This window comes from Pimephales promelas, chromosome 20 (genome assembly GCF_988280905.1).
Source record: "Pimephales promelas chromosome 20, fPimPro1.hap1.1, whole genome shotgun sequence".
NCBI classification, from domain to species: Eukaryota; Metazoa; Chordata; class Actinopteri; order Cypriniformes; family Leuciscidae; genus Pimephales; species Pimephales promelas.
In genome coordinates this window covers 30,411,068-30,427,550 of record NC_142788.1, presented here as the reverse complement: position 1 = coordinate 30,427,550, position 16,483 = coordinate 30,411,068, and the positions used below count along the sequence as shown (strand labels likewise).

The 16,483-nt window shown below is 40.2% G+C and overlaps 1 protein-coding gene across 4 annotated transcripts; it reads left to right on the top strand.

Annotated features, from left to right (window-relative positions):
• The first annotated feature begins 1,696 nt into the window (after positions 1-1,696).
• Positions 1,697-16,471, top strand: LOC148970683 (E3 ubiquitin-protein ligase TRIM39-like). Of its 4 annotated transcripts, none has more exons than XM_089124765.1 (11): positions 1,697-2,120; positions 2,759-3,315; positions 3,597-3,692; positions 4,972-5,205; positions 7,479-7,629; positions 8,964-8,990; positions 9,103-9,167; positions 10,856-10,915; positions 11,019-11,148; positions 12,703-12,729; positions 12,832-16,471. In XM_089124765.1, the coding sequence occupies exons 2-11, from the start codon at positions 2,761-2,763 to the stop codon at positions 13,380-13,382; spliced, it is 1,896 nt and encodes a 631-aa protein (XP_088980891.1). In that variant the 5' UTR covers positions 1,697-2,120; positions 2,759-2,760; the 3' UTR covers positions 13,383-16,471. The 4 variants fall into 4 exon arrangements, with proteins under 4 accessions (XP_088980891.1, XP_088980889.1, XP_088980890.1 ...); XM_089124763.1 differs by having other exon boundaries at positions 9,103-9,221; XM_089124764.1 differs by having other exon boundaries at positions 9,103-9,221; positions 10,865-10,915; positions 12,832-16,469.
• The last annotated feature ends 12 nt before the right edge of the window (positions 16,472-16,483 follow it).

The following is a 16,483-nucleotide window of genomic DNA, read 5'->3' as shown; positions in this document are numbered from 1 at the left end:
AACCAAGCTGTAGTCCCAATCGAGTCGTTTTTGTAGGCAATTATACTTCCTGATATTTAAAAGACGATATCTCTGCTTACGCTGAACTTTCAGCGCTGCAACTTTGCAGATACTCTTCATGCACCAACAGCAACATTACACACTATTTAAAATCAAAAAAGTGAAATCGCAGTCAACCCCCCCTTTAAAATTTCCCCAACAGGAATCTTAAACGAAAATAGAGATGCCATGAATTGTGTATTTACTCCTCGTTCTACAGTGTGTGAGCGCATTAATTGAGCACCACAGGAAGTTATGTGTTGTTAAATGTCTGCGCTTCATAACCCAGAGTCAGTTCCCTTGCAGAATTGCTGTAGCTTAAAATAATTAATCGCAAATAAAAAGTGCACATGTTAAAAGAGGACTGAGAACTTTTGAAGCTACTATAAAGATAAATCGTTTTAGGCTTTTTTTTTTTCTTGTCTTTTTTTCTTTGAATTAAGTGAAACCACCTTTCTTGTTACAGGTTCTGAAATTACAAATGTAAAATATTTTGAAACGGTAATAAAATGAAGAAACATACCTAAAATGACCATCATCATCATCGCTCTGTTCTTCCTCACTGTGGTTTCTCTCCTCATCTTCATCATATTCAATGGCGTCTGCAGTCTGAACCCAGAGACTCTGTGCAGGTTTGACTGGTGGATCCATGACTGTCCCACACACACACACTCTCTCTCCTGAGCTTCAGTAAGTGAGTCCTGTGTGTCTCTGGATCTGTGTGTGTGTTCATAGATTTGATCTCTGATGCTCCACTAAATCCTGTCCATCAGTCACACACACTCAAACCTCTTCCAGCTCCTGAGGAACACAGAATCACAGCGACTTTCAATGTATTTAACAACTTTTCCTCTGAAGGACACTATTTTAAAGAATAATAAACTGTTGTCAGACTGGATGTAACATTTTTTAGATATGTCAAAAAATAGCAGTAGAGATTGAGTCGTTCTCATTACACTAATGTCTGACAGGAATGCTGGAAGATTCTCGTTGTTCTGGTAATACTGACACTATAGGATACATAGGCTAAACATTGCACTCAGAATCTGCAGTCACAATTCAACATATTTAAATTGTATGAATCGAATCAATGAATCAATTTGATTAGTTCAAAACAAACAGTTTCAGGTAATTCAGGTAACTCGATCCCTTTAGTTTCTTTCTCCATCATCTTTACCTCCAGTGACGCCTTCTCTTACTTCAGCTGACAGATTTCTGTGATGAAACTATCAATGAACAGAAATATATTATCTCCATTTAACAGGTTTACATTTTAAACACGCTATTCTCGAACTTCTACTGGTTTCTTCTGAATCTGTGAGCACTGTGTGAACTCATTTCAAAAGTGAGCTGCTGCCGCTTCGTTTTGTTTACAGTGGATATTAAACTAGTAAACAGTGCATTAGCGCCACCTGTCGGCAGTATATGGACCAGAAAACACACCGTCATCTTTGGAGGAATCAGGGCTCTCAGTCATCGTTTTCAGCTCCTCCAGTATCCACACTTTTTTGTTATTTTACCGACGAGTACAATCAGATTTCCCTCAGACGGACCGCCAAAATATCCGTTAAAATTTAAATGGGGGAGATTCGCGGTTCAGATCGTGACGTGTGCACTCGTGCAGTGGCCAGACAACGGACAGCATTTTATCTCTGAGGGGCTGATTTTAAAAACAACTGACAATCCTTATTTATATTTTTAGCTAATCGGAAGCGAAATGTTTTATTGTTCTAGCGACGCAGGAAATCAAAGTAAATTGCACTGAATATGTTTAGTGTGTGCCTTTTCAAACACTAAACGGTGATAACTTGATATTTGCAACTGCTCTCTTAAAAAATCTAAAATTAAGAAAACTACACGTAAGTTATATTTTACAAATTTTTAAACTATACTCACTCAGCATGGATGGATGGATTATGAAGTTTCATATTTATGATTATGGGCGGAGCTACAGTTTATGACATCACTGGATGTGTGGAAGGACTTCAGTGAAAGTGAAACTGAACAGATTACCTGGAAGCTTTCAAAACAACATTGCAGAAACCTTGACATTAACGATCAAATCTGATATTCATTCACAGGTAAGCATTGGAAATGTAAGTTCACTAGTTTAATAGCATGAATGTTTGTAAAAATTAAAGCTTGTGTTCATGTCACATATCAGAATCAGGAAGTACTGCAGGCAGAATAAACGAAGTAGGCTAAAGTAAAAATCATAACTCCATTAAACAGAAATTACACTTTTTTTTTTTTTTTACAGATGTTTATCTAGTAAGTTATGTGTTTGAAAAAGTACAGTTCCACTAATTTTCTGTTTTGTCTTTTATTAAAGATCTTATGATGGGATTAAAATGTGGTTGTAAAAACCTGTTTAATTTGCTGTACTACTGTGGCTCCTAGTTTCTTTTAGGTTTCTGTATTTAGTTTCTTCAGGGTTTTTCTAACACTCAATAGTACCTGCAGTGCCACAGAGCCCATCTGAAAGGACAGACCAGCAGTCTCAGACCAGATGTTAAGGTTATAGACTCAGTGTGGTTAGGGTTAGTGTTGGGGCGAGTTAAACATTTTTTGACTATGATATAAACAGTGATACATTATTTATTGTTGTAATAAAATTTAATATGTAACATCCATTGCCTAATTTACTCAGCACATATAATGATCAAAATGTCTCTCTTCAGCAATGTAGAAGATATATTGACATTACTTATCTTTTCAGCCATGGCATCCTCCAGCGGTCCAGCACTAAATGAGGAGCTCCAGTGCTCCATCTGTCTGGACGTGTTCACTGATCCAGTCACCACTCCATGTGGACACAACTTCTGCAAAACCTGCTTGATCAAGTGCTGGACAAACACACAGACCTGCTTCTGTCCACTCTGCAACGAAAAATTCAGCAAAAGACCTAAGCTCAGTATTAATACAACACTCAGAGAGGTTGTGCAACACTTTCAGGAGAAGCTCACTCTAGGAGGATCTGAGGTGTTCTGCGACTTCTGTGGTGAAAGAAAGCAGAAAGCAGTGAAGACCTGCCTGACGTGTCCAAGCTCTTACTGTGAAACTCATCTGGAGCCTCATCTCAGTGTCCCACGTCTAAAGAAACACAAACTCATCAACGCTGTGGAAAATCTGGAGGATTATATATGCCAGAAACACGAGAGACCTCTGGAGCTGTTCTGTAGAGATGATCAGACGTGTGTTTGTCTGTCCTGCACTGAAGGAGAACACAGGGGACACAACACTGTTCTTATAGAGGAGGAGAGTCGAGAGAAGAAGGTAAAGAGATACAAACAAAGCACTTTAAACACGCTGTGAAATGCAGAACTCTTTCCTGTGTCTTGAAGAACCTGTCCCTTTTTTAAAAAAAAATCTAATAGTCTTTTATTACATCTGATTTTGATAACCTTAAAACTTTCAGACATGGACTAAAAGATTCAAAACTACAATTTTGAAATTAAATGGTGTTTAAACTGTTTAAAAAGAGAAATTCAAATAAGACTGTAAGATGGAAAGATATATTCAGTGATAAATGTGTCTGTGTTTTTCTCTGTATGTAGAATCAGCTGGTTCAGACACAGACAGATAATCATCAGATGATCCAGGACAGAATGAAGAAGATTCAAGAGATCCAGCACTCAGTAGAGCTGAGAAAGGTTTGTGCTTCGATAAATCCCAGTTCATATGGTCGTTTCACTCATGGGGGTTTCCGATCCCGCTCTCCCAACTTCACTCTCTAACTATCCTAGTCACATTGCATGACTTTACAGAAGAAAGAATCGCCACCAACTTCTGTCTGGTCCACAGACTACGTTTCACAACCAAACACGCGAGAAGCGGTAAGGAAATAACGCAAGATCACGTGTGCGCGAGACTGAAATTGTTATTAATAATTATAGGCTGCAAGAAGATTGCGATCCAAATTGTCTGTGTGCTGATTTGCAGCAAAAAGGAGGGAAAAAAAACAGATGCAGGAAGAAATGGTTGAGGAGATGAGGGGAGCAAGGATTGTGTTTCTGCAAAGAGAGTTGGAGGTAAATAAATAATTTTACAATGTGCTTGTCACAGGCCGGTTGAAGCAGGATCGAAATGCAGCAGTTGTATTAAACAAACTAGAATGATACATAGGAAACATGAACGGAACAACCAAGCATGTAGTGAAAACGACAGACAAGAAACTAACTGAAACAGGATTGAAATACACAGGGAACAGATCAGGGGAAACAGGACACATCTGGGGCAAATGAACTGATAGTTACAGGTAAATAGGTGAATGAACTAAACAGTAACGAGGAGCGGGAAATAGAAACAGGACTGAACCAAATACACAAAAAACAGGGGAAACACAGGACACACATGTAACATTACGCCCCCTCCCAAAAAGGCACGACCTTGCGCCGTAGAACATCACTTGGGGTGGCGGGGGCGGCGCCCTGGAGGCTGATGGGGGCGAGGCCAAACCGGAGCAGGAAGCCTTCAGGGAGGAGCAGGTAGCGCAGGAGGCCAGGGCGGAGCAGGTAGCGCATAAAAAAAAATCATTTTCCTTTAAATCCTTGCTTATCTGGTTATGCTACTCTAAGCAATGTCTGAACTTTGTATTTTGAGCACTTCTTGCGTTGTTTTTGCCTCTTCACGATGACTCACTTGGTTTAGTCCTCAGTTGTAAGTCGCTTTGGATAAAAGCGTCTGCTAAATGACTAAATGTAAATGTAAATAAGCTTAACATTTTGAATCGAGCTAAGGCAAGCAGAGAGTTTTGAACACTGACTGATTATGTACTTGCTCAAAAATGTATTTTGAATCATTTTTAACCCCAAAAAAGTTATAGACTGGAGCTTTAAAGATGATAGAACTTACATTTTGGGGTGAACTATCCCTTTAAATAATATGTGAATATGGAATATATTAACAAATATAACTGTTCTCATTCATCAGAGAAACACAGAGGAAGAGAAATCCTCCAGTGTTGAGATCTTCACTGATCTGATCCGCTCCATTGAGAGATGTCAGTCTGATCTGCTGAAGATGATGGAGGAACAGCAGAAAGCAGCAGAGAAACAGGCTGAAGATCTCATTAAAGAGATAAATCAGGAAATCACTGATCTGAAGAGGAGAAACACTGAGCTGGAGCAGCTCTCACACACTGACGATCATCTCCATCTCATACAGGTCTGGCAACATCTCAGTCAATATGCACAATATTACAGGACACACACTCTGTTCTTTAAGGTCCACCAAATTGACCCAACGCCGGTGTCCAGTGGTGTGTCTGAAGGTCTCCTGTGTGTTCTGTTTTTTCAGTGCGCCAAGTGATTTAATTTCAATTACACTTTTATCTGACTGAATTGTATCTTAACCTTGAATTTATGTTGGAATGCCAATGGATTATTGGTCATTTATATTTATCTTGATATTTTATTATTCTGTCCAACTCTTTACTTTAGATTGTACTTGTTCATTTGGATTCCAATGTTGCTCAGAGTCTCACGCCGGGCGTTAAAGGGATAGTTCACTTTGAAATTAATTTTTGATATGTTTTATCTTACCTCAAGGGCATCCAAGATTTAGGTGTCTTTGTTTCCACAGCATTTTCAATTTTGACATTTTTTGGTCAAACCGTTGTTGTCTATCAGTCATATAATGCAGGTCTATGGGGATCTCCTAAAAGAGCATGCACAGAGAAGTCCAAATTAAACATGATTTAATGACTCGTAAATGTAAGTACACATTAATGGTGTAAGACACGAAACGAGCGGTTTGTGTGAGAAAACCAACAGTATTTATATAGTTTTTACCTCTTGTTAACTGCCGTCGAACTGATCTGAATCAGATGTTCAATTGAACCGAACTGAACCGTCTCCAAAGTTACGCCGGAAGTGATCTCTCGCGCGTCTACGTCACACATTGTTTGCACTAAAATTTAGGAAGTTTTACCTTTCACTAAACATATTTAGATATATATCTAAATATATAATTTATAATATATAGCTCCGTTTTGCCTTTTGTATCTCTGGAGGGCGTTTTAGTGTAGACGGGACAAAACAGAGGACTTTAGAAACGCTGACGCAGAGGCTGATGCTCGGCTCTACGATTGGGTGTCATCAGTCATGACGTGTCCTTCCCTGATTCGTCAGCCACTGTTTACACCGGCACGGGCATGCCCAGTGTTGCTGAATGGTCACGTGATCCACGTTTTCAGTCGTCTTAATGTGGACTGAGATCAATTCTAATACGCAGATAAAAAGCTGGTGATAGTATTCATTTTAATTCTCAGTTTTTAAGCGAAAACGCAGTAGTGTGGACGGGCCCTAAGGCTGTAAAGACGTTTACACTTGGCATTAACATGCGATCACCGTGATCCGATCAAGCTTATCAGATCATAAGCCAATCAGGTAGGTCCGTTTACATTCGTCCACATCAAGTGGCTTATGTATCTGGATAACAGATCGGATCTTGCATCCCTGCGGAAAAAAAAAAAAAGGATGGTTACAGTGCAAAGTCGACCTGAAGTGGTGGATTTTCTTTTAGAAACAGTTTTCAGACGAGGTACATTTTAAAAATCTCGCAAAATGAAGAGGCTGCATGTAACCTACTAATAATGTAGATGTATGCTGCAATGGAAACGGTATAGAGAAACATATCCGAGAACGTTGGCATTCTGCCGTTCTGGAAAAATCTGTGTTCTTTACAGAAAACGAATGGTTCTGCAACTTTAGGGAGCGAAAGCAAACATTTCAGTATATTTGCGATGTATTGTAGGCTATCACAAAACCACACAGCTACGAGCGGCAATTCCTGAAGAGAGGAGGGGGAATAAAGACAGTGGGCGGGGTTTTGTATGACATCCACCTATGAATGCCAAGGTTGTAATCCACCCGCCGGAAACCGAAGCCTCGCGGGGCCGTCATTGGCTAGCAAGCCTTCTCCTGCTGTTAGCACTACATTGACTCCCATTCATTTTGGCATCACTTTGACAGTGAATAACTTTACATCTGAGGTGTTTAAAGACTCCATTTGTCCATTGTTTATTTATAAAGAAACACGACAATGTATAAAAGGCTCCATTACCGTGTGTCTTATGTTATGGCCTCGTAGAAGCAGTTTTTGTAAAAATAGGCTAGCGATTGCGTCATAACACGAACTGTCGCGCAATTCTGGATATTTATTAAAATCAGTGCATATTCAATTAGACAATGCTTCATTTGCATATTAAAATATTTCAGAAATGTTTTAATAGAGAAAATATAAGCAATTCTTCATGTAATCAATCAACTAGAGGAAGTATGGTGATATCCATCCGTATCCACACAGAGGTTTAGCCTCAACTGTGTTAGAAAGCTCCTGTGTAAAACATATTTCAATACTTCACTGCTTCACTCGTACTTCACTGCTTTAAAAATAATGCTCATATTTACCAGTCTTCTCTCTCTCACTCACTGTAGATGAGCTCATCCCTGGACACTCGTCCACACACCAAGAACTGGACTGAGATCAGGATTGACTCTGATGTGAATGTGAACTCTCTGAAAACAGCTCTGACTGAACTGAAGAAAACTCTAGATGAGACTCTACATGAAAAACTCAGTCAAACTGGTATGTGAATATCAAATACAGTGTATAGATTTATTTTGTTATTAACTTTATTTAAAGGAGTAGTTCACTTTTTAAAAAACTTTTGCTGATAATTTACTCATCCCCATGTCATCCAAGATATCCATGTCTTTTTTTCTTCAGTCGAAAAGAAATTAAGGTTTTTGATGAAAACATTCCAGGATTTTCTCCATATAATGGACTTCAATGGGAACCAAACGGTTCAAGGTCCGAATGAGAGTTTCAGTGCAAACTGTTCAAAGGGCTTTAAGCGATTCCAGACAATGAATAAGGGTCTTATCAAGCAAAACGATCGCTCATTAAAAAAAAAAAAAAAAAAAAAAACAAAGTTTAAGTTTTATAAGTTCAAATGGTAACGTAAAAATAAAACGTAATATTGACTGGAAGGACGAGTGAACACCAACGGGTGTGTTGTTGTCAGAGCGGGAGTGAGGAATGATGGGATGATGACTTTTAAGTTGTGTTGTACAAGTAAAAGAAGACAGTGTGATGCTCAGCACAGCACGAGAAACACGTCTGTTACTGCACTGGCATCAGCAAAGCTATTGAACAAAGCAACATATCATTAGTACATGCAGTTATTCACTAGCCTGGTTCCACCAGACTCTCGTACATGTTATTTCATTTGTATATAGAGTCTGGCACCGCTCCATTGACAAGCCATAACCAATCGCTAACATTTGGTGACGTATGTCTTTTCCTGAACCCGGTGAAGAGGACAACAACATCATGGCCACCAGCAAAACTAAGCAAAGATTGTTCTTGCTCCGGCTTATTCGGCAGCGTTGCCAAAACGGACCGAAGGAGTTCACTCGCATCATGGCTCGGAAAAACTTGACCGGAGAAAACCAAAGACACAATTCCAGACGTAGTACTGAAGGAAAATTAAAATTGAGCGGAAGTATGTAGGAGGGCGGAGCCAGGCTAGTTATTCACAACCTATAAGCTCTACTCTTCTGCACAATGGTAACAATCAAAACTTCAACATAACAGAAACTCTTTCACATGTCAAACATAACAGAACATTAACAGATGTTTCCCTTCACTCAAAAAACACAAAATAACACTTCATTTCAATATTTACTCTCAATTTCCAGCCATGTGCAAAGCATGCTATCTCTAAATAAAACTGCATAAATGTTAAACCTAACCCTTCTTTCCTTAATTTAATCTGCTTAATCGGTTCCTCAATTCAAGCCTCAAAACTGCTTAAGTTTCCTTAAAAAAATGAGGAAAGTGTATCTCTTGGTTTTATCTGTTAACCTGAGATTACTGCTATAAATAATTCATCATTATATTGTCATCTGTGTCCACAGGATTGGAGTTTGTGCAGAAGTTTGCAGGTACAGTGTGACTGACACCATTTTCTTCAATACATTGTTTATAATCTGTATTATATACTCTATCTGAAAATGTTTGTTCTGAAGTTGATTGATAATGTCTGATCTCTCTCAGTGGATGTGACTCTGGATCCTGATACAGCGAATCCACGCCTCATCCTGTCTGATGATGGAAAACAAGTCAGTCATGGAGACGTTAAGCAGGACGTCCCAGAAAACCCAAAGAGATTTGATGTGGGTCTTTGTGTTCTGGCAAAGCAGGGATTCAGTTCAGGGAGATTTTACCATAGATATCCACAATAAAGGCTAGATGTCTTACGGCGGAGTTTCTATCGTCATCACCGGCGGCCATCTTGTCACAGGCAAGCTGATGTAAGACGAGTGGTCAGCACGAACACAAATACTCTTATCTCGTTGAAATCTTGACGGACTTACAAACGGTTTGGTTTCTTACAAATGTTATTAACGTTGCTATAATTTTGGATGATTATTTAATTATACACTTATTATTCATAAGTATGCTGTCTCATAACTACATCTCTGACGTTTATAACAAACCAAACCGTTTGAAAATCGGTAGAAAATTGAGCAAGTTATGGTCATTTGAAAAGTACATGTTCCATTAACACAATGTTACGAGTGAGCGAGCTGCCTGTGACAAGATGGCCGTCAGGTGCAGACGTCGACCTCCATTGGCCAGCAGCGTGAATGAGATATCTAGCCTTTATTGTGGATATCTATGGATTTTACTATGAGGTGCAGGTGCAGGGAAAGACTCAGTGGAGTTTTTATAGGGATGTCCCGATCGGATACTCAGTCTCGGCTCCGATATTGAGCGTTTACTTTACCGTGTTATTGTTAATCCCCACAAAAGCATTATAAAGCACCATAAAGTTTTCATGCACTAGCGTATATTGTAAGTTTTCTGAAGCCATACTACATTATAATGTGAGATAGAAATTAATATTAAATTCAAGTTCATATAAACCTTTCCCTACTTTGCGGCTGTCAGTCATTCTCCATTCAGCGTCAAACATACGACAGTCAACGATGAAACTCTCTCCGAGATGATTCAATGTTAATATTATCATATGTGACCTGTAGATAAAGGTCTATGGTTTCACATAATAAACTTTATATTGCTGTACTTTATTCGTGTTCCTTTCTACCGTGTCTGTCTATTATACCCGTTTCACACTGCATGCGGGTGCGATCCGTTCCAGGTGCGGTGCGTGTACAGCAGCAAAGCGATCGTTTATGCACCGTGCACGGCCTATTTTAGCCCATCTGGGCCTTCGGGTCAACTGGGAGAAGAGCAAACTTTGGCCCGTGCAGAGGATCTCTTTTCTCGGCACGGACATTGACTCGGTCGCCATGTCTGCGCAGCTTAAGGATTGATGTACGCTCATATTGAATTTTTTATTGGAATTGGATCAGGTTCAGAAAAAATGGTATCGGGACATCCCTACTTTTTAAACACACTGTGAAATGCATTCTAAATCAGCTAAAAGTAAATGTAAATTTTGAGAATGTAATATGTTACCTTCAAAGCTGACAGACATGGACTTAAAGCCATTTAATTCATGGGGTCTAACATTTATTTTTCAAATAAGAATTGTTTTGGGTGGTGATGGCACAGTGGATAAGGCCAGGTTCAAATCCACTGTGAGACACCAATGTGTCCCAGAGCAAGACACTTAAGCCCTAGTTGCTGCAGAGGTGTGCGACCTCTGACATATATAGCAGCAATTGTAAGTCACTTTGGATAAAAGCGTCGGCTAAAATGAATAAATGTAAAATGTAATGTTTTGTAGGAAGATCGAACGCTAAATTCAGTAATAAACGTGTGTGTTTGTCTCTGTATGTAGATGATCCAGGACAGAACAAAGAAGGTTCCAGAGATCAAACACTCAGCAGAGCAGAGAAAAGTGAGTGGAAAACATTAAAATATTGGGCTTTTTGCACTTTGTGCCACATCTTATCACAAGCTTTGCGATCGTTTGTTCGAACTGAATCTTCTTCTTTTTACAGACGCTCACTTCCATTGATCGTTTCCTTCCTTTGCCTGGACCCGTCCACATTTCAAAGTGGATGATTATTAGTCTTGGAGTCCTGTTGGTAGCAGGATTGATGACCTTGATCTTGCCTAAACAATATACGAGTGAGTGTGAGTGTGTGTGTGTGTGAGTGCATTGGTTTAGGAGTGAGTGGTTTGGTACTTGCAGTTCGGAGTGTCTTCAGCTGCTTCTTGAGTGATGCGATGGTCTCACTACTCTCTGGTGTTCAGATGGATCTGTGTGTGTGTGTGTGAGATGCCCTCTTGTGTTCAGATAGATCTGTGTGTTTATCCACTTTGGAGAGCGTTTTCAAAAACTTTCTTTTTCGTTGCCAAAAAGCCGTCTCAGTGTGGACAGCGTACATGTTTAAGTCATGTTGGTCTCGGTGTGGACGGAAGGCCAAACCGGAGAGAAAAAGATGTTTTCAAACATGTGGACATGGCCTGAATTCACAATCATGTTCAGCTCTTAGCATAAGTTAATTAACGAACGCACGTTTGACAGGGAAATGATGGGCCAAGGACCTGATCCAGAGTTACCTGAGTCGTGTGTCTCACACCTCTTTTTTTCCTCTCTTTCACCTCCTCAATAGTCTGTCATGCCGCTGGGTTGCACAACAATCCTCAGGGTTTACAGATGAAGACGCGCCGGTAGGGAGTAGTGGCAAAAGCTCAGGCGTCTCGTCGGTCTGTCCAGCAGTTTTTCCTAGGAGTGAATGTCGTAAGAAAGAAGTGTTCAAAACAAACTTAAGATCTCAAACGAGCAACCAAAACACACACAGTGAGCACAGAGATCCCGTCACTGACACACAACCAGACTTTGGCTATGTTTACACGGAAACGATTCTGAAGAGAAAACGCAAAAGTGGCGTTGCGTCATCACTTTTTATTCTGCGTTTAGACGAGCGTTTTGTGTGGGAAATCCGTGTGCAAATGGTGACGCTAAAGTGTGTCAAATTCAATGTAGTATGCACTTCAGGCGGCTAGGAGTGCATACTACAACAACACCAAGTCCACGCGCCTGCGTACAACCTTCACTGTCAAGCAGACTTTGCGTTTTTACCGTTTACGCGGGAACGCGGCGGTGGAGCGTTTTTAAGATTTCCACTCTGGAGGATGGTTTCACTTTTTTGCGTTTTTAAGCCTCAAAAACGCCGTCGCCGTGTAAACGAAAGGCACATCCGAAAAAATATTTTTACGTTTTCCGCCGAGCGTTCTCGAGTAAACAGGGCCTCTAAAACAATGATGAAAAATGAGAGCAAACAAAGCAGGTAAAGAGGGAGGACAGGTGGGGCAAATTAATCAATAATCATACAACAAGATGGGAGGGACTAGACGATCAACAGGAGAGAAACACACATGACACGGCTAGTCATCTGTTTCCTTGTGCCATGTGCTCACACCAAACATGCCAACATGAAAGCACACAGCCAGTGTTAAACACAGTACAAGACAAAACAGGAGTGTCACAGCTCCGTCACAAAACCAAAAAAAGGACTAGACAGAAGTGACAGAACCCTGACAATAATGATCAGCATTTTGTTTTACAAACTGATGGGCGATCGACATTTACATGATGCTGCCAGTAGAAAAATTCACTGTTAACCTGAAATCACTGCTATAAATAATTCATCATTATTCTGTCATCTGTGTCCACAGGGTTGGAGTTTGTGCAGAAGTTTGCAGGTACAGTGTGACTGACACAGATTCACACACTATTTTTTGTTCATAATGTACATATGAAAATGTTTGTTCTGAAGTTGATTGATAATGTCTGATCTCTCTCAGTGGATGTGACTCTGGATCCTGATACAGCGAATCCATTTCTCATCCTGTCTGATGATGGAAAACAAGTCAGTGATGGAGACGTTTGGCAGGACGTCCCAGAAAACCCAAAGAGATTTGATATGGATTGTGTTCTGGCAAAGCAGGGATTCAGTTCAGGGAGATTTTACTATGAGGTGCAGGTGAAGGGAAAGACTGAGTGGACTTTAGGAGTGGCCAGAGAATCCATTAACAGGAAGGGGAAGATCACACTGAGTCCTGAGGATGGATTCTGGACTGTGATTCTGAGGAATGAGGATCAATATTATGTTTGTGAAAATCCACCTGTCTCTTTATCTCTGAGAGTGAGACCTGAGAAGATTGGTGTGTTTGTGGATTATGAGGAGGGTCTGGTCTCTTTTTATGACGTGGAGTCCAGATCTCATCTCTACTCTTTCACTGGTCAGACTTTCACTAACAAACTCTATCCGTATTTCAGCCCAGGCATTAATGATGAAGATGAAAACTCAAAGCCACTGATCATCACTCCTGTCAGAAGAAACGATCAAATATAACATCAAATCTCAAAAGATTAAATATGGATGTGCTGTTTATACAATACCTAAATAAAAACCAAAAAAGAATTTGCACTAACCACAATTAATAAGTTTTTACTTACAACTATTAAGAAAATGAATATGTGATACAAGCGGACAAAATGAAATGTATATTCAGGCCCTTAAAAATCAATTATAATGAAATATTTTTGAGTTATATATACACGTGTAAATGGCTAATTTGATACACATCTATTGTCTTACATTAATACTTTGCTTTTCAAATCTACTATGAAATTTTACACAATATGCTTTCATATTAAACGGTGAAATTCTTCAAAAATGCTAAATTTCCAAACTATTCCAGTGCCGTTTTCTCTCTCTTCTCTCCAGCTGTTAACATTGAAGTTCATGTGAATAAGACAAGTGTAAAATTCTTTAAAGGGTTAGTTCACCCAAAAATGAAAATTAAGTCATTAATTACTCACCCCCATGCTGTACCAACCCCGTAAGACCTTCGTTCGTCTTCGGGACACAAATGAAGATATTTTTGATTAAATTTGAGAGCTGTATAACTACCACATTGGCTGCCTAAGGGACTGCCTCTTGACGGCCCAGAAAGTCAATAAAGAAAATGTTTAAATATCCCAAGTGACTACCGTGGCTCAACTATAAGTTTATCAAGCGACGAGAATACTTTCTGTGCGAAAAAAACAAACAAAAATAACGAGTTTATTCGACTATTCCTTTGCTTCCTGGTTGGCCTGAAATGAGACTTCCTTAGATTTCCACGACGCATGCGCGAGAATTGCGAACTACATCAGTTCAGTTCTCACGCATGCGTCGCAATAACTTGACTTGACTTGACGAGTGAACACCAACGGGTGTGTTGTGGTCAGTGAGGGAGTAAGGAATGATGGGATGTGTTTACCGAATGATGAAGTCTGCTGTTTATCAAACCCCGCCGCTCTCGGGTGTGACGAGCTCTGCAAGTGACCCGGGCGTGTTTGCTGCTATTCTCTTACTAGTTCTTAATTTTATTTTTTTATTAGTCTATTTAGTATTATTTACTGGTTTTATTAGTTTTATTTCTTTTGATCGTGACAGCATTATGGGACTTTATGGTGACGTGGTCGGGACGCCATTTTTGTGGACTCTGTTTCTGTTTTTGTGGATTACTGAACATGTGCCTGCTAACACCTGGAACGGACCCTCTGCCCATCTCCTATACCAGAGATAAGCTTCTGTCACTCCGCTAGGCAGGATTTTCCTTCACCGTCGACCCGCCCGATACTATTAAACTTCGGCTAAAGAACACCATTAGACTTGTACCCTCCATGATATTGTGCAACGCCTTGTTTAGATTAACATCAGAGGCTGCTTTGAGAATCGGAAAATCAAGTCTAATGGTGTTCACAGAAACGTGGCTCCAAAAGAGACATTCCCGATTGGCCGGTTGAATTAAGCCCCTTTCACACAGAGATTCCGGAAAATACACGGATAATATGACCCGGCATTTGTCCCGGGATTGTTTGATTTTGGTTCATTGACACCGCCAGTGATTTGCCGGGATTTGTGAGTGCGTTCACACACAACCCGTAAAGATCCCGGAAAGACATGACGTCAGGATGAGACGTGTAACGTACGCGTCGAAAACATGTACCGTTCCACAAAGCTGTTGAACGATCTCAGCTTCAGCGCGGATAGAGAGAGGAGCTCCTGGTCTCTGCTTCGTTCCAGTTTGCAGACATTTGTTCATCCTTTCTTTGTTGATGACGAACACAAACTTTATTCTAAGAGCAACAGAGTCGCGCGATGGCACGAGCGTCATCAATATGACACACCCCTTACGGCATTGGTCCTGGCGTTACGGGACTGATTCCGGCAATGTTACTTGGTCCCCAACCAGGCATCAATGCCGGTATCAATCCAGGGTTGTGTTTGCGTTCACACAAAAGGCATTCTGCCAATTTCCCGGGATCAACGCGCTGTGTGAAAGGGGCTATAGAGTGGTTCCCCCTCATCCGGGCTGACAGGACGAGGTGGATTGTGCGGTTTGTGAGTAACCAATGGTACAATATACACTGAGAGAGACAGTCTGTAACCCATATGTTGAACTGTGTGTTAGCCTAAGACCATCTGCCCTCCCTAGGGAGTTTGGGAATGTTGTTATTTGTGTGGCGTACAACGGCTCAACCAATCAGAATCAAGGACCGGACTGTGTCCACCGCCAGCTGCGACGAACCCCTGGTGCCCCGTTTTTATTTCAACCACTGTAAATTCAAACCATCGCTTCCTGGTTTTGCACAGTATGTCACATGTAAAACACGTGACAAAAAGACTTTGGACAAATGTTATGATAACATTAAAAATGCCTACATTGCTAAATCTAAGCAATCTCTAGCTAATTCTGATCACAACACCATACGTCTAATTCCAACTTATAGGACTGTGCTTAAGCAAAATAAACCACAGACCAAAACAGTGGCGGTGTGGTCAGAAGATAGTGTTGAAACACTTAAAGCAACACCATGGAACTTTTCCTCTTCGGTCGCACTACTGGTTGGAAACGAAACTGTCCATTACCGCCGTTGTAAATAATTTAGCCTACCATCGCACGCGCGCTCATTGTTTATCCAGCACCGGCTTTAGAATGAATGATGTCCACAGACAAGGTAGAGTTTGTTATATGATTTCATGAAAGGATGATGTATTGCGTCAGCAGAAACGAAGAAAAACGAAATAATGACTATTTGTAACGCTCGACCATAGTAGGAAAATATACATACTATGGTAGTCAATGGGGAATGAGATCTGTTTGATTAAAACATTCTTCCAAATATCTTCCTTTGTGTTCAGCAGAACAAATAAACACATAGAGGTTTGGAACAACATGAGGGTGAGCAAACACTGACAGAATTTTCATTTTTGGGTGAACTAACCCTTTAAAATAATTATCGCAAATAAAAAGTGCACATGTTAAAAGAGGACTGTGAACTTTTGAAGCTACTATAAAAATAAATCGTTTTAAGCTTTTTTACATTTTTTGTCTTTGACTAAAGTGAAACCATCTTTCTTATTTCAGGTTCTGAAATTACAAATGTAAAAATATTATGAAA